At 43.2% G+C, this 19,493-nt stretch overlaps 1 protein-coding gene across 1 annotated transcript in view; it reads left to right on the top strand.

Moving 5' to 3' along the window:
• The window catches only part of RIC1 (RIC1 homolog, RAB6A GEF complex partner 1), a 2,584,659-nt gene that overhangs the window by 2,116,827 nt on the left and 448,339 nt on the right, over positions 1–19,493 (top strand). The window contains exon 23 of the mRNA XM_044061149.1: positions 11,123–11,317. Coding sequence (XP_043917084.1) covers positions 11,123–11,317 — 195 coding nt within the window. The remainder of the gene's footprint in view (positions 1–11,122; positions 11,318–19,493) is intronic.

Consider the following 19,493-nt stretch of genomic DNA (forward strand, 5'->3'; position numbering starts at 1 on the left):
ACGAGGTGCTCTGTTTGACATGTATGGGAAATCTATTCCAGAGACGGGGCAGCCTCTGCAAGACAAACTGGTCTCTTCAGCAAGTTTTGTTGATGTTGCATATTAGATTCAGGCCTTTTGAATGGGTAGTGCGTGAGGAGTTAGACTTACGAATATCATCTATAGTAGGGCAGGATCCGAGATTGCCTTCTAGGAGAGAGACAGATCACCCTTGAGCAAGTCTGTATGATACCGAGTAGAGTCATACTGATTTGAGCCTGTCTGCATAGGAGGTGTTAGAGGCCATGGATTCTCTTTGTGAGGTATTTCAGTGGCCATTCCAGTTGATGCAGATGTTTGGAGAGGCACATCCCAAATGGGACGTTATACTCAATTATTGGTCTAATGAGGGAGGAGTATAAAGAGGTAATAACCTCCTTTATTCTGGATGCAATCTCTTAACTTATGAGATGAACCAAGTAAGAGACTTTTGTGACCAGTGCCACTACATGATGGTCGAATGTGAGGTTATCAACCTGAGTGCCCAGGTCTCTCACCACAGGTTGTGTGCTTGGGGGGGTGGGCACCAGTCATTAGTTGCTGTCAGACCCTCTTGCAGTATGATAACATCATTTTGGAAGTCAATAACAGCACCCAACTTAGTCATCCACAAACATGGCCAGCCACAGGCGTTTTGTCTTTGCTTGGACCTCTGAGAAATAGATGCCAAACAGTTGGGATCCCAGGACAGATCCCTGGGGAACTCCACTAGTGACAGGTCTGCTGTCAGAGTTGGAGGTGCCTATTTTGGCTTTAAGGGTCCTGTCGGTGAGCCAATTGGCCACCCACCTGATGAGATAGGGATTTACGCCAAGTTGTTAGCTTTTCAATGATGCCCAAGTGGGGGATTGTGTCAAAGGCATTGGCCAAGTCAAGGTAAACTGTATGTACTGACTTTCCATCTTCCAGGGCCTTTGTGACAGTCCCAAAGAAGTTAACCAGGTACAGAAGGCAAGCTCTGCCCTTGACGAATTCAAACTGGGTGGGGTCAAGTGCAGTTTTTGCTGGAGATGGTACAGAATACATCCTGGGATACTGTCACATCCCATGGAAGCTGTGTCCTTTGCCTTGGACAGGGCCTGCAACACTTGGATCTGTGGAAATGTGAGGTGTGGGATAAGTATCGGGGATGTTGAAAGGGCCTTTGGGAGGGACATGCGGTGAAGTTTGCTTTGAACGTATCTTTAGCAGGTTGGCTAAGTCAACAGGATCAGTGTAAGTGATACTGTTGTGTACTAATTCGGAACAAACCTGGGCTTTGCCATGGAGGTTTCTGACATTACTGAATAAGACTTTATAGTTTCCCTTTGTTTTGGAGGCTAGTTTTGATTCATAATTGGCCTTTGAGGTTTTCACTAGTGATATAATTTGCTTGTTGAGGCTAAGGAGGGAGTTTTTCCAGTTTCGAATGTGTTCCTTTTTGCCCTTGTACAACAGTTTCTTCCTTTTGTTGTAAAGCCTGTTGATAGAGGATGTCCACCAAATATGTTTGTGTTTTAGTTCTGTTTGGTATAGCTGAGTCCAATGCAGTTGTACTGGTGCTTGTATACTGCATTGGTGTACTGTTCAGCATAGTTGTTTGCATCCTCTGAGGGTGGAGTTGGTGTGAAGCTTACAGATACCCTGCCGTAAGAGGTTGTAGTTAGCTTTTGTGGAGATTTTTTAGCTTGATTATGGCTGGGGGGGGTTGGGTGGGATAGCAACTTCGAATGAGACAGTCCAATGATCTGATCTCACCAGGGAAAAACATACTATGGGAATGGTGCAGCTGTCACCCATGTTGGTGAGAACCAAGTCCAGAATGTTATCTCCCCTTGTGGGGGAGATAACATGCTGCTGTAAGTTACTGGTGTAGAAGCACCACTCTAGTTGCTTATTTGTGCTTTCATAAAATTACTGCAGTGTGTTCCTTCCAGTTTCAGTGGTATTGCAGAAAGTCTCAGCTTTTCTCTGCTCTTGCTGTCTTCTATCTCAATTAATTTTTGAAACGGCTCTTCTTAGGACGACTCACTTCATTTTAACATCTGATTTTTGCAGTTTAGTTCATCTGATCAGCTAGTTAAAGCTTCTTCTACATTTCCACTCTTGTTATTTGAGTTGATATTTCATTTAATGTTTTATTTATTTTTAATCACCATTGATTATATTTGATTTGTTTTTCCTCTAAATTACTGGAAGCCAACTCTTGAACCAAAGCTGAAGCTTGAATTGATTTTTGATGAACCGCTGCAAAATCCTTCGTGGTGTTTTCTCTTTACCTTTTTTAGCTGATTTTCTGTAAGTTTTCCAAACTTCTTCTTTTTGGCATCCAGACAGTATGCTTACTAGCCACTTACTGAATTTTATTGAATTTTACCCGAGAAACAGTTTTCAGTGGCACTCCAGCTTTCCCAGTGTGAAAAAAGAAACTCAGAAAAAGAAGTTAAGCTGTTGATTAAGTGTGCAACCATCTTGATAGTCCATGGAAAAGGTCATTCTTGATCTGCATTTTAGTCTAGCTTCTGTTTAATAAATCAGTACTCCTTAGTCTGGCACATTTTAATTGATAATCCATTATGTTCACTGGTAACATGTTTTTTGCAAGTTAATGTTAGACTTAGTTTACCAGTATTTGTAACAGAATACTTGCACAAATTTACTGTATAGTGTTGTTGTTGTCTTTCTGCTTTTCCCGGTTAGGGGTTGCCACAGCGGAACTCCGGTCCGCTAATGATTGGCAGTAGATTTTCACGGTGCTGAGTTGCCAGCTCGACGCCCAACCTTCAACGAAGGCACGCCTATTCACACATGCCTTTCGGAACGCCACTCGACCCGCGGGGAGGACATGCAGATTTCACACTGTATAGTGTACTGTGGAAAATTCGTGCTTTGTCCTTTTACTTTGGTAATGCTCTGTTGAGCTATTTTAACCCACATTTTTTGCAGTATTTTACTTGCTTAAAAGACTCTCTTAGGTAGATTTATAATAATGGACAGTATTAGATTGTGCAAGGAGTTAGTAACAAAATGACAGTGTGATTTTTTTAGTCGATTTCCTTCACTAGAGAAATTAATCCTTGTTTGTCGCTTATTCATATTTTCTTATTTTTGTTCAGATCTTCATATCTGAGAGCTCTACATGTTTTTGAGTGGAATGGTGTGATATGCCATGTTTTTTTCATCCCCCCAAATAATCTTTTAGTTATGTACTCACCATAACTTCAGATGTTTGGGATCCATCTCGCCTACATTCTGACTGATGGGTTCGGAGCCGATCCTCGGCTCCGACTCGGCACGCTTATGCCAAAGAGCGAAGTCTCTTATTGGCTGAGCTTACTATATCCCAGGATGCACCACTACCAGTCCCCCAGATCTAGTTTGTCCGCACACATGCACACACGCATGCACTGCTTATATAACATTGACAGATGATACAAGATAAAAAACAGTAGAACCCAAACCGTTCAATCTCTTCTGATCTCCAAGGCAGGGGGAAGGAGGGTGGGTATTAGGAATGTAGGCGAGATGGATCCCAAACATCTGAAGTTATGGTGAGTACATAACTAAAAGATGTTATGTGATCCTATCGCCTACATTCTGACTGATGGGACAGCGTCCCTAGCACCTAAATCCTGGGTGGCTCACTGGAAAACACTCCTGAGTACCGTGGAACCAAATGATGCTCGTCCTTTAGATGCCACATCCAATTTATAGTGGGAAATGAAAGTGTGCAGGTTGGACCAAGTAGCCGCAGCACAAATTTCAGAAATAGCGAGCTTGGAATGGAAAGCAATAGAGGTAGCCATAGCTCTAGTAGAGTGAGCTTTGACAGATGTTGTAAGTTGCTTATTTGAAGAGGAATAAGCTTGAGTTATGCAATCTCTGATCCATTTGGCAATAGTAGCTTTAGTGATGGTTTTACCCAGTTTATTATCTGAAAAGGACACAAACAATTGATCTGTTTTCCGAATTTGCTGAGTCCTATCTAGATAGAAGCACAATTGCCTGTGAACATCCAATGTATGGAAGGTGTATTCCGCTTTGTTTGAAAATTTTGGAAAGAAAACAGGTAGCTCTAAAGATTGTTGGAGACAGAGATTAGAGCAAACTTTTGGGACAAAAGATGGATTAAGTCTAAGTGATACTCTATCCTTGTGAAAAATCAAGTACGGTGGTTTGATAGATAGGGCTTGAAGTTCTGAAACTCTTCTTGCAGAGGTAATTGCAATTAAGAAGGCAGTTTTCCAAGACAGATATTTCAACTCACATGTAGCAGCTGGTTCAAAGGGGGAAGATGTTAAGGCACGAAGTACCAAATCAAGATCCCACGGAGGCGCAGGATGAAAAACTGGGCGTCTTAAAAGCACAGCACCTTTCATGAAAGTTTTACATAATCTGCTGCTCATCAACGGTGGGTCTGTGGAATCGTGAAATTTGGAGATAGCTGCTAGTTGGACTTTAATAGTAGAGACTGAAGATCCTTGATTAAACAAGGATGTTAAAAATTTCAAGACCTCTGGTATCGGGGAAGTAATAGGGTCTAATCCTCTGAGTTGAGCCCAGATAGCAAACCTCTTCCACTTACTGTGATACATCTTCTTAGTGGTGGGTTTGTGGGCTGAAGATAAAATGTGAATAACTTCTGGGTCCAAGGTGTGATTTCTGACTATAGTCGGAAGTGGAGGAGCCAAGCTGTTAATTTCAAAGTGTGAAGGGACTGGTGCTGTTGTCCCAACTGATGAACCAGAAGGTCCGGAATTAGGTCCAAGAACCAAGGACCGTCCAGAGTATATTTCTGTAGGTAGGGGAACCATACTTGACGAGGCCAGTACAGACAATTAGAATCATTGTGGACCCCAATTGGGAAGCTTTCTGGATGACTTTGGGGAGGAGTAGAATCGGAGGAAAAGCATAAAGCAGTCCTGTTGGCCAAGGTTGGACTAGAGCATCCGTAGCTGTCTCCCCTTGACGGGGTCAAGGAAAACAACCTTTGCACTTCGTGTTTGTGGTGTTGCAAACAGGTCGCAGCACGGAATCCCCATCTTTTGAAAATCTGAGCTGCTACTGTTTCGTTCAGAGACCACTCGTGAGGAGAGAGAATAGTCCTGCTCAGTCTGTCTGCCAATACATTGGATTTGCCTGGAATGTGGGTCGCTACCAGGAAGCGCTTGGTAGCCACTGCCCATTCCCACACCCTCATGGCCTCTCTGCAAAGGGGTAAGATCTGGTCCCTCCTTGTTTGTTTAGATACCAGACCACCGACATGTTGTCTGTGTGGATGGCGATAATGCCTTGAGGGAGAAACTTGTGGAGGCTTGTAAGGACAGAAGTACAGCCCTCATTTCCAACACATTGATATGGAGAGATGTTTCGTTGGAAGCCAAGAACCTTGAACTGACCTGCCCAGACAATGCCCCCACCCCGTCTGGGAGGCATCCGTAGTCAAGGTGGCCACCGGAGGGTATAACAAAGGGTCTTCCCTGATTCAGATTGGATGGCAGAAGCCACCAGCGGAGGTCCCGTTTGGACGTTTCTGTAATCAGTATGTGATGATTGAGGGGGAGATCTTGAAAAGACCATTGTGTCGATAATAGCCACTGGAGAATCCTCATGTGCAACCTTGCCAGAGGAACTAGGAGAACCGTGGCAGACATTGAACCTAAAAGTTGCAGGACCATCCTGGCTGGGGCTTTGGATCTTAGAAGCAGGGCTCGGACCTGATTTTGTAATGTTTGTATCCTTTCGGTAGGAAGGAAGATCCGCATTAATTTTGAGTCTATCTCTGCTCCTATGAATCTTATGCGCTGAGAAGGCAGCAAGACAGACTTTGGCCAGTTGAATGTAATTCCCAGGGAAACACCCAGGGAGATGGTGGCTTGTAGGTTCTCTAGTAGTAGATGCCTGGTGGTGGCAGTCAGGAGCCAGTCGTCCAGATAGGGAAACACTTGGAATCCGAGACTCCTCAGGTGAGCAGTCACTACTGCCAAACACTTGGTGAACACCCTGGGGGCTGTGGTGAGACCAAAGAGCAGTGCACTAAATTGGAAATGACTGTCTCCCAGGCTGAAGCGCAGATACCTCCTGGACGCCTGATGTATCGGTATGTGATAATAGGCGTCCTTGAGATCTATGGAGCACATCCAAACATCTTTCTCCAACAATGGGAGAATGGATTGTAAAGTGACCATTCGGAATTTGGACTTCATGACGGACTGGTTTAGTTTGCTGAGATCCAAAATGGGTCTCGGGTCCCCTGTCTTTTTTGGCACTAAAAGAACCTTGAGTAATTTCGGATCCGATCTGGTCTGTGGGGACCGGTTGGATGACTCCTTTTCTAGCAGCTTTGAAGCTTCTCGGCTGCAATTTCCCTTTGACTGGGTGGTGGGTCCGGGATTTTTGGACGGTGGGGGTGAGCGTGTAAAGGGAATGGTGTAACCTCCGGCAATAATCCGAAGCACCCATCTGTCCTGAGTAATAGACTCCCAGGCTTTTAGGTGCTTGGCAAAATGGCACCCGACTGGCTCGAGCAGCACAGCCGGGCAATCCCTCATGGAGTGTGGGAGGCTGAAGAGCCACGAAAGGACTCGCGGTCTCCAGTGTTGCGGGGGCCTCTGCTGCCTCTGGGACGGCGTCTCCCAGAAAAATTTCCCCGTCCTCTGCCTCTGGAAGGGGAATCTTCCTGCTGTTGAGGAAAGAATTTCTGTGATTTGCGGAACCAAATCTTCCCTCCTCTTTTAGCCTTGGGATAAGGCCGAAAGGGAGTGGAATAACGTGCTCCTACGGCAGATAAAGTCTTTCCCTCCTGCTCACAGTGGGTAAGAGTGTCTTTTACCTTGGGTCCAAACAAAGAGGACCCATCAAAGGGAGCGTCGGCAAAGGAAGACTTGAAGGCCTCCGAAATGACACAACGGAGCCAGGCTTGTCTCCGTAGAGCCACACCTGTGCCTGCCGCTCTGCCCGCCCCTTCGGCCGCATATGAAATGAGCCTCATGGACGAGTTACAAATCGAGGTAAGGATAGCCAACTGAGAGCTTAACCGACTGGGCTAGCTGCTCAGGTAGGTTACCTGAGAGGGAGTCTGAGAGCTCCTTGACCAGATCCCTCTGTAGTCTGGTGAAATGTGCCAAATAATTCAGGGACCTCAGAGTAAAGGCCGCTGAAGTCAGGGTGCGCTGCCCGTGCAGTCCATGCTCCTAGACCCCTTATTAGGAGGATGGACGGGCGTTGAAGCCTCTGCCACGTCCTGCTGGGTAGCAGATGCCACCACCATGGCATCTACAGCCACGCCTTTCGTTAAGAACTCCTTCTCGGGTGGGGCAGACAAAAATTTGTTAGGGCGAGAAGGCACTGGTTCCACAGTATCTGGATGTTCCCACGCCCTCCGACAAACCAAATCCAGGAGCTCGTCGAAGGGCGGAGACACCCAGGAGGCGGAGGGCTGAGCCCCGAAGGCCTTGAGGAACACCAACTCATCAGCGGAGGGGGGTTTGGAATTCCAGCCGCCTCGTTGCTTGAGGATCTCTAGAATATCTGCAAATGAGACATCATCCGAGGACGACTTTGGGGACCCCTCCGCATCATCAAGATCAGTGTCCGATGTAAGAGACTCATCGGGGGAGTCCACGTGCTTCCTCTTGCATGATCTCTTCCTTGGGGCTCCTCCGAAGACAACTCGAAAGACCCTCAGGAGGAGGGAACCCCAGTGGGAGTAACCTCAGGCCCCGGGGCTCCGCTACCTAGAGACAGGGGAACTGCCAAAGACCCAGTCTCCATGCCCAGGGAAGGTGCCGGTAAAGCCGTAGAGATGGCCGAAGACTTGGCCAAGGCACTCCTCATAGCTCTGAAGGCGGACCCCAGAATCCTGGGAGGGTCCAGTCTCCGAGCCATGATAGCAGACGGAAGTCCCGTGGCGAAGCACCGGAGAGGGAGGCTTGGAACCGACAGCATTGGTCCCAAACGTCACCCCGGGTCCGGCCGAAGAAGTCCGTGCTAAACTCGGACCCGAAGGCGGGGTTGGAGTAAGGGTCGGAGCCGACCCTAGGATCTCCACTGGCTCCATCAGCACCTGCTCCGACGGAGCCGAAGCGGTCGGAGGAGGAATGGCAATGGAATGGGCTATCGGCTCCGAAGCCAATTGGGTCGGAGCCGAAACAAATTTCTGAAAGACTGGGGACTGGAAAAGTCTTTGGAGCACCCTGTCTATGTCCGAATCTGACATCCTTGATGACCTGGAAGAGACCGAATGGGTCCGAGTAGGCCTCTCCAACGGCTCCAAGGGACTAGGGGACCGGCTCCGAATCGACTCGACAATTATCGGCGCCGAAGGAGTGTCCAAACCAATTTCTATCGGTGCCGAGGAGGAAGTGTCTGAGCGGACAACCTTCATCGGCTCCAAGATCAGTGGAGCCGATGAAGATGATCCGCCTCTCGAGGCCCCAGCCGTCGGCTCCGAACCCAGAGGAGTCGAGGCTGGAGGCATCGAGGCAGACCGTTCCGCCCTCGGCTCTGAAGTCCGTGGAGCCGAAGGAGAAGCCTGCCTATGTCTTTTGGCGGTCGGTTCCGATGGGCTGGTCGGAGCCGACGCCCTTTTCTTCTTTGCAGGAGAAGGAGAGGAAGCTAAAGCCTCTTCAAATGAGGGTTTAATAAGGCCTTTTAAAATAAGTTTATTTTTTCTCTCTTGGAGAACCCTCGAGGAAAACGCGTGGCACACGCTACAGGACTCCTGCAAATGTTTGGCGCCCAAACAGTACACACAGAGAGAATGGTCATCTGTTATTGACATCTTGAAACTGCACTTAGTGCACTTTTTAAATCCTGAAGGCCTAGGAGCCTGAGACATTATGGCAACCAACTTAGTGTAACTAGCCAAAAACCAAACACACTAATAATCACAGAAAAATTTCTTTTCTTTTCTTTTTTTTTTTTTTTTTTTGAAACAGAGGCTGTCACAAAAGACAAAAATAACCAAGGGGGTCCAAAAGCCCCTAAATAAAAAGGGACTTGAACAACAACGGACTGACAGGGGAAGGCCCTTAAACTCAAAGGGGACCTCTAGTCAGAGAAAACGCATTCACTACACAAAACTTCACAGAAAATGCTCACTCAAACACAAAAACACGAGATAGCTGTTAAAACAGCTTTTTGTTGAAGATTTAGGAAATTCCTGACAGGAAAGTAAGTGAAAAAAGCACTACTTAGCTCAGCCAGCTCGAGACCACGTCTTTGCTTGTTAGCGGCAAACGAGATCTGGGGGACTGGTAGTGGTGCATCCTGGGATATAGTAAGCTCAGCCAATAAGAGACTTCGCTCTTTGGCATAAGCGTGCCGAGTCGGAGCCGAGGATCGGCTTCGAACCCATCAGTCAGAATGTAGGCGAGATAGGATCACATAACATCTTTATTAACAGCAACATTCCTTGATAAAAATTAAAAACATTGATACAGTTCCTACACAACAAAATAATAACTCCATCCAATTCATTTGGGGTCATGGGAAAGAGAACCATCACTAAATCATTTTTGTTTCTATGTTTTTCTTGTTTTCATGCTTAGTTGGAATCCATACTTCCATGTTAAACAGTGGCTTTTTGTAACCTAGATACTTCGAAATATAAGCTATATTCCTGTTTATAGTGTAATAAGATGCCAATGCCATGTTAAGTGGGCTACTTTAGCTCCCTTCTTAAATGTGAATGTTTTGACCCTCAAGGCTGTGAATATGCATGTTTTAAAGTGTTTCTGCCCATCTACGAATGTCTTCTATCTGTATCTCTAAGAGAACTGTCCTGCTTAACCTCTCATTCTGATTTTTGCTGAAAGTAACCGTAAACTCCATAGGCTATTAGTTAATATTCAGCAAGTAGATGGTACTTGCTATGTCTCAGAACTCAGTCCCCACCATGGGGCTGCCAAAGGTAGGAAACTCCCTGTCGTTTCAGCCGTATAGTACCTGAAATGCTTTTCAAACTTGAGTTGCTGGCATTGCAAGTTGGAGCTGTTCCTCTTCAGTTTTGGGTTTGTGTCTGTTTTTTTAAAAATCTCAACACCAGTATCCTTAACTTTTCTATTAGTGCTGAAGGCTGAATAGCTGTATGTAAAGATGTATGTGCAGTTAACTTGAGCTAATGGAGTCAGAATAAGAACAAGAGAAGAATGATCATTCACTTGACAGTATGTCTCTCCTTGGAAGTGTTACTGGATCCTTCTTGAATTCATATTCTGTGTGTATTTGTGGCTTGTTTCTTTTCCACCAACTGATACATTTTGAGTAGTCAATGAGGAGCTACACAATACCATTGGCTAGCTGTAGTATATTACTGACAAAGAGCTAAGCCATACTATTTTCTGAAAAGAGCCCTGAAGATGATGATGTGTTAAAGTAATCTGAAGCAGTTGTACAGTTCAGTTAATTAGATCGTGTTTAACAGCTCTAAGAGGTTGTGAAAATAAATTAAGTTGTGAAGATGAGATGTTTCAGACAAGATGTGCCACCTTTTACGTTGTGACTTTGAATTACCAGCATTTATATATATATATATATATATATATATATATATATATATATATATATAATGTGTGTGTGTGTGTGTCTGTGCGTGTATGTGTGTGCGTCTGTGTGTGTTTTCTGCAGTAATGCTGAACAAGTGTAGTAGTATAGTTAGCATTTCCGAAAACAGTTTTTATTAGATGTAGCGACTCTTCTGTTGTGTTTATAAAAATCATACTGACTTGCCGTAACTTGGATACTTTAAGAAAGTTGCAAATCTGTGGCCTACTGTAGAAAATAATTACTAGACAGCACTCTGCCTATTACTTAAAGATGTTAGTGGGAAAGATTGATGTGATTCATTTTGAAGTAATTTTGTTAGTCTTCGTCATCTTCCAATGCTGTTAGGTGACTTCTGACTCCTATAGTGATCTCGTGAACTGTTGGCACCATTCTCAGTGAGTGAAAGTAGATTGCCCACTCTTTCTTTAGTGTCACACAAACTCACGCATGCACACACATAGACGTAGAAAAACACTGTGCACAAACCTAAGCCTGGTTAAAGTTATTTACTTTTAAATGTTTACAAGATTTTAATGTCTGTCTTTTTGCTTTGCAGCTATTGGAGAACAGTTACTTAAGTCTCAGTCTTCTGATGGCTTTTTAACTAGTGACATGAATTCCAGGACTTCACTTATTTCTCAGAGCCGTAGCTGGCTGGATAGCCTGAGTTCCACCAAGGGGGAGATGGATACTACTTCATCACATGTACCGCATACACAGGATGCCTTCCTTTCTCCACTGTTGATTAGAGGTATATTATTCAACTTGGTCATTTCAAAATGCTTGATTAATTTAGGTAATTTTACATTTCTTATGAAGTTGCAGTTCATGTAAATTTTGAAGAGTCATAGTTTACTGACCGAACATATTTTAAATGCATTTGTGTTTCCCATTTACTTTTGATCTGGCAGTATAAGATGCCTTCTGTAAACTAATAAATAATGTCTTTCGGCTTTTTCCAGTTAGGGGTCACCACAGCGGAAATCCGGTCCGCTGATGATTGGCAGTGAATTTGTGCGGTGCCGAGTTGCCAGCCCAATGCCCAACCTTCAAGGAAGGCACACCCATTCATGCACACACCTACCTACATGTCTTTAAATGTCACTAGACCGCAGGGAGGACATGCAGACTCCACACAGAAGGTGCTCCAGTCGAGAATCGAATGGGAGAACCTCTTGCTGTGAGGCGGCAATGCTAACTGCTGCACCACCGCGGCTCTTTGCCTTCTGTAAAGTAATATGGGGTTTTATTTTGTGGTCTTTAACAGTTACTTAACTTCATATATTTGCATACTAGATGTTCAACAAACACGCTGCCTTTCTAGCATACAGGTAGTAGTTCCTAGCTACTGGACTAGATCTGCAGTATGTCACTCAAACAGATGTATCAATACATTGAAAATTTCATTTAGAAATAAACTGACTTTGTATATTTTTTAAACAGATTGTGTTTGGTGACTACTTTGTCTGGGGAAATGTTAAGTGGCATGTTGTCATTCAGTCATTTAGGTTAACATTTTAGTGTTGGAGAATTGATGTGAAAAGCAAGCTGTGTGGGCTGTCATCATAGTAGCCGAGGCCAACTAGTGAGAGGTTTATAAGACAAAATCTGCGAGGGATTCCATTGTGATTGGATCAACTGTCCTGTAGGAAAAGACAGTCCCCAGGATTGAATAAGCTCTTTGCAGGAATAGTGCTATTCCTGCAATGAGTGAACCGTGTCCATTTCCGCATAGCCTTGACAGCAGAGTGCCTTGCATATTCATGAAGGCATGCTACTGCTAAGGCTAAGTGGACACGAACACTTCTAAATGCAGGGGTGTGTTTTAGTAGTGTTTGCACATCCAACATGCCCCCTGCACTCTCAAAGTGCCATATGGCACTTTTTAAATGCAGGTTTGTGAGAGCAATATTTAAAATTTGTCCCTATTTATCCCCATACAGTTGCCCTTACTGTGACTTACAAGGAGTATCAATACATGTAAATGAAGTGATTTATTAATTTTCTTTTTTTTTTTTTTGCTCATTACGGCCGTCTGCTCAGCATTGCTCAAACATCCCATAGGAGCTAAATAAAAATGTACAGCTAAAATCCTAATTAAGTGACAGCATAGTGGTTAGAGTCCCGGCTATGAATGCAAGCATTCACATTTCAAGTACCAAGGCAGGCACTTTATTTTTACATGGGAAAGCATTGTTAAAATTAATTTTGCTATATTAAATTATGTCATAAGTGATATTTGTTACTCAGGGTAGTAATGGAAGTGTGAGGGCATATAACATGTGAAATCACCCAGGTGTACATAAGTCTCCCATACAGTATAGTCACACACCCCAAGGTAATGTAATGAAAGCATATAGGGAGACGTTGTGTAAATTAAATCATATACACTTAATAATATGTCAGTATTGATTAAATAAATTACAACCTGATATTTTTTAAAAAGGAAAACTGAGCAATGCTTAGTGCTGAGCTCTGCTTAGCTGGTGTAAGCATTGCTTAGACTGAAATTCTAAGCAGGAGTCAGCTCAGGTAACTGGATTTGTGCACTACTAAGCACTGCTCAACACTTATCCCTTTAAGCAGTGCTCAACACAGCTTAGTGGGTTTGTGCACCACTAAGGTGGGCTCAACAAATTCAAAATGGTCCAGTGATGGCAAAGGGCAGGGATATGGCCTTATTTAAACTGCAAAAGGCAGGGATGCAGCCAAAACCTGTTGTAGTTGATCTGTGCAGGTACTACGTCGGTTTTTGTTGAAGGAGCGCATTCTCAGGTGCAGCGCTGGGGAATTCAGGAGTCCAGGGTCATGGCTGAACTCCTTGTAGAAAACCATGACGAGTGACTGCTGCAGGGCCAGTACCAGGGCTCACAATACAAAGCAGAGGCCTGGGACCATCTGCAAGTGATCTCACTAGTGCTGCTAGCATCCCCCGAACTGGTGAGCAGGTGCAGCATCATTATGCCGACCTAAAGTGGAGAAGGGGGTGCTCTTGGTCCAGTGGATCCAAGCTGCATGGGCACGGAATGCTCCAGTACTTTGTAGGTATCCCAGATATGTCTGTAAGTATCACTATTAAGTAGTTTGTACCAAATTCTAGCCTGAGTATGTGATAGACAGGTATGCATAATGTTAGTTTTTCTCCCCTATAGCTGCAGCAGAGAGGGCTAGCAACATCGAAGCCCATGCCGACAGACTGTTAAGGCTACGCCAACAGGCTGCTGAGTACAAATCTATCTTGCAATATATAGTGCAAATAACTAAGGAGAGGAGTACATTGTCTACTGCCAGTAGGTATATTTGTTACTATGTTAACCGAATAAATAGTTTGTTTGACTAATATTGATCTACAGAATATGTAGTACTAAAGCACTGTGTCATGTCACTGTAGTAAAGATCTATACCACAAACAATTGTTTACTCTGGTATGTTGTTGTAGAAAGAGAATGTATACAGGTTCTCCACAACAAATACAGGTTTGACAGCATGCATTAACTGAGGTTTTTCTGAGAACCACCTGTTAAGAAAAACTGTACATTGTGGAGGTGTAAAACAAGATATAAATTAAATATGAAATATATATACTGAACTAGGCTCTGAACCCTGAATAGTGTTGTGTAATGTATCACAGTGTGTCCCATGCAGCATTGCCGTGTGTTAACCTTTGCTTTCCAGATTGTATTATTTTGAAGGATTAATGCACAGCACACTGTCTGTAATGCATGCATCTTAGGATTACAAGATCAGACTGTCTAAAACAGAGAGTTTTAGGCAGAAACCAGTCAAACAAGAAACAGCAGTTCCCCAGTATCTCAGTCTGATGAGAAATGCTTAGTTGGTAATTTTGCACACTAATACATGTTTCAAATCCAGGGAGTGGTAGTAAGATGTGTGCATATTTACACACACACACACAAGGAATCAGGATTAAATGTAGAAACAGTCAGGTGGTGTTAACAGATATTTTCTCCACAGGTTTTACAGGTAAAGAAATGTTGGTAGTAGCTGTATGAATGGTATACTAATACACCGTGTACAACTGTTCCACTGTCCAACACCATGCTTGCAAATTACAGCAGCATAGGTACATACAACATTCAGTCTTCCCAATACATGTCTCTCAAGTGTCACACTGTCACAGCTAGTGGTCACTGCTGCCCTGGACACAGATAGGAAACCAGGTGAAGTATGCTACTAGCACCCTCACATAGCAGTGCAGGGTACCCATTCTGTGCCAGATATGTAACCCTGACATGTACGAGTCCCCTCTATTCATGTGCCCAGAGTTGTCACAGTTTTCCCCATACCATTCCAGGTTGACAAGCTTAGCAGGCATGTTTGTGCTACAGAAGCTATGGGCCATAATTAGATATAAAGTGAAGGCAGACCCGTAGAGTGTTGAGCAGGACTGTTGTGAAAAATAGAAGCCTAAACAGTTGTTAATGGAATTTTTCTCTCTCTCATCACCCCTTATCTGCATCAATAATAATCATTCATATACTACGGGTATTTTGTTCTCAAAACCTAATGTTGGACTTGTGTTCTGTTATTGTTCATATATTTGATTGGTTGCATGTTAACATACCTTGTTCAAATACAATTGTTGGCGGCCTGTTGCCATCAATGTTACTGGCATGCTGTTATAATGCATACTGTTGTTCCATTTATGCATGTTTTCTGTTTGATATGCAACTGTTTCAAATCTGTTGTATGGGGTTAATTGGAACACCCACGCATGATGTTATAACTAATTTTGAAATGTTTTGTTCATGACTAACAAAAATATTTTGTAAAACCTCAACACCATGGCACATTTGGAAAGATGGATCCCAGTGGATCCACCTGTCCCATCTCATTTGAACCTGGCACTGGGCCCCAGCAGGTGTAGGACCCAACCTGGAACTGCCTCCTCTGCTAGTCCTGCACCACCTTCGGGTAGAACTGCCTCAGGGGATGGAGTCTGTCCCCCCGTGCGTGCGGAGAGGAGCCCACCACTAGTTCTGGGGTATGGTGCACCAAGTCATGCACACGGAGTTGAATGGACAGCTAGGCCAGATGTAGGGCCGCCAGGTGCACCTCTAGGGGCAGGCTGCCCCTCCTGTCCAACTCCCAGCACAACCACCTTCGGGGCCGTGAAGATGCAGTGGTGAATGCCCATGGGTAGGGACCTCAGTCCCACTGTATCCATTTTGGGGGCTCATGGGCTTCGGATTCCCAGCCACCCTCCATGGCAAAGGTGTTTACCCCCCTTATGTGTCATATACCACCCCTGTCTGCTGTCTTGTCTGTCTGTGAATGCAACCTATCCTATCCAACCTACGTCTGCAAACATACCTACAGCTCTTCCCCAACATCCCACTCTCACCTTTCCCGCTCTCACCTTAAAAAAAAAGGGGGGGGCATCTGTCCCGCAAAACACGCAATGTCCCATAGCTGTACTTTTTACCCCCATGTTGCAATTAATCAGTCTACCCACAAATTATTCTACAAATTGCCACCACCCCTCCCTGTGGAGTGTGCGGCTGTAAATTCCAAATTCTACTCATTATTCACAGCTGTTGCTGCAGAAGAAATGTAGAGCTATGGTCCTTTCCTTCACCATCCTACACATCCCTAGCTGGTTTTCCTAATGTTTTACCCCCTGCTTGTCCCCATTTCACCACTTTCCTATCACCATTTTTTTCTTTTCTTTATATAAAATTTGCACAGGTGTAAGCAGGAGTAACTGCCATTAAGTGAACCTAAGAGGACTTAACCGTCTGTTAGCATCACTTTGTTTCACAAAAAAACATGCAAACCCACTTACAACTGCTTAAATGTGCTTTAATCACTCTCTCTCTATCAGCCCTTGTTCTGCCCAGCAACAAAATAATCAGTCCTGCCAAGTCTTGAAACTAGGACACTGTCAGCTACAATCACAGCAACATACCACAACACTATCTGAGCTCTGAGGATTTGTAATGCTTTTACAAATGTATCATGCATTATGGTCATTTAACATTAATGAAAAAAAAAGTCATCACTACCAAGTCTTGAAACCAGGACCCTGTGCACTACAATCACAGCAAAGTACCTCTACACCATCTGAAATGTAGGACTTTGTAATGCTTTTACAAACATATGCACTACAGTCATTTAACATAAGGGAAAAATAAATGTCTGTAGCACTCATATATGTATGTATATGTGTATGTGTGTGTGTGTGTGTGTGTGTATATATATGTATGGGATCAATACTAAATCACTAAATTCCACAATCCTGAGACTCTGAATCCAGAGGACCAGAATCTTGAGATTGCAGAATCTAGAAGATAAACAACTTTGTCTAAGATATATGCAGGGGGGCAAGCCCCCCTGCACCCCCCTCACGCCTTCCAACATAAATAAACCAACTCCAAGATCGCACTACAGTGGAGTGAATGACAAAGTTTCCATTCCGCTCTGCATGGCACTATTTTGCTGTTCACTCCACTGCAGTGCGACCTCGGAGTTGGTATCTTTAAGTTACTGGAGGTATGGGGGTTGCATGGGGGCTTCCCCGCCTGCATATACGTTAGAAAATGTCTTTCTATGTTAGAGATTCCACAACCTTGAGAATCTGGTACTTATTTAGTAGTGATTCCATGTATGTGTGTGTGTGTGTGTGTGTGTATATATATATATATATATATATATATATATATATATATATATATATATATATATATATAGTTTATATGCATTTGGTCGTGTGACCGAAGGTTGATCCATTGGAATTCTGAACCTAAATGTCGAATCTCATACACACGAATACTCATAATGTCAAGCGCAAAGTCGAACTTGAAATTCCCGATTGTACAACCGCCGCAACAATGGCTACCATGGGTTGAGAGGGGGGAATTGTAGCTTGGCCAGCATACGGTAATCTCGGGTTCAACATCCGCAGCTTCGACATTCCGCAATCCTGGAGTTCTGCTTTCAGCATGTTCACGTTCGGACATTGGCCGTTCATGCAAATGCATGTATACCTATATATATATATATATATATATATATATATCTACATACACAAACAAATATATATATATCTGGTATACAAATACATATATATGTGTCTCTGTGTGTGTGTGTGTGTGTGTGTATATATATATAGATATATATATAGATATATATATATATATATATATATATATATATATATATATATATGCACTATTCACCGTAATAACACGTGAAGAAATTTAACACACAAAACACAGCACTTCTGCTCTATGTCTAATGCGGTACTCGAAACTAATCCAAAAGCAAAAACAAAAATATATTGAAGCAAGAGAAATAAACTCCAGAACAGATATTTGAGGGGGCATTCGTTCTTTATTGTATAAGAACTTCTTCAGAAATAAATACAAATGTTAAAAACCAGGTATATGTAGACAAGTCATACAATGGAATTACAGGAACAGCCTATGAGGCAGATCTAATTAGCATGTAAAAAACTCTTCTTAAGGATGCATTTACAATCTTAGCAAGGTGTTAAACATGATGTGAGGGTAGTAAACAGCAGCCAAGCACCTTAGGCGAACAAAGAAAAACTTGATTAAGCAGTACTCTGTTATAAAAAATAGTACCAGTAGAGCTAAAATAGCAAGTGGCATAATTAAAGATCAAAAAATGCACTTTTTTCACAAAGTAAAGCCTGCTGAGTGTAGTAATGTAGAAAATAATTGCTGTTGGTAGCTTTCCATGAGAAGTGTATTAGTTGGAAAGGCAAAGTATATAGAAGACTGTCAGTCACATAACTAAAGTGGTGCAATGCTATCAGAGTGTAATAGACTGCAAAGGTTCACTGTAAAATAAAATAAAATGCTGCCCTTCTCTATGAATCAACCTCAGTTCTAGAGTCCCAACTGTGGGTCATGCTAATGCCCGCACTTTCAGTCTACATTGTCCTTCTGTATGAAAGTGTAGTGTTTTGTAAAGTGCGTACATTCAGACATGTAGCTGCTTAAAAACTACAGCCATTTGGTTTAAAGTCGAAATCCTAAATTTAAACTGTTGACAGACCAACGGGAAACAAGAAACCATGTGCACTTTAAAATAAACTGCTACAATTCTTATAATAATTGACTTAGATAACATAAAACTACAATAAACTGCTACTATTCTGAAATACATCGACTTAAATCTGGAGTCATAGTAATGTCCGCTCCTTAAGTCCCTTTATTACTCTGTATAAACAAGCATTTGAACCTGCAGAAAAGGTAACTTGTGAGACAGTAGAAGCGGATGGTAGAGTCGTATTATTTTGTAAAGTTCGGACCATCAGTCATGAAGCTGCTTAGCTGAAAACTGCTGCCACTTCATTGCAGCTGAAATGGAGTTTAAATACCTGGCTATATTTGCCATTTTAGGGCACATTTGAGGTTTAAGAAGTTATTCAGGCCAGGAGTGGAATCGGCCCCCAACAGCAGTTGCCATCTGAGTTCCGTTAACTCAAGTAAAGTGGCATAGTCACCAAAGAAAAGGTTTACCTCCTCTAAAACAAAAAAATTAAATTTTGTGAAAGACATACAAGAAATGGAATGTCTTGCAAGGGCATTGTGGTTGTTATTAGCTCTGATAGCTCTGCAATGTTTTTTAATGCGGTCCGAGCGTTTTCTACCAATTTTACTTAAGTAGAAACTTGGGCAAGACGCACATACCGCAGCATATACAACATTTAATGATCCAAGAAAAGAGTTCTGTGTTATGCCAAAGTCCAGCCAAACGAAACCAAGCAAAGATAATTCAAAAAACGTAGCTGGACACTGCTATGTCTCAGAAATTTATTAAAATATGAGATACAAAATACAGGATAAGCGCTTTCGGGAATTGACCCTACATCAGATAAAGCTCTCAAATCCACGTAACTATTTAAAAAAGCATTGACCAATGACAGTTTAAATTGA

The sequence above is a fragment of the Protopterus annectens genome, chromosome 2.part0, assembly GCF_019279795.1.
Source record: "Protopterus annectens isolate FY-2018-M chromosome 2.part0, PAN1.0, whole genome shotgun sequence".
NCBI lineage: Eukaryota > Metazoa > Chordata > Ceratodontiformes > Protopteridae > Protopterus > Protopterus annectens.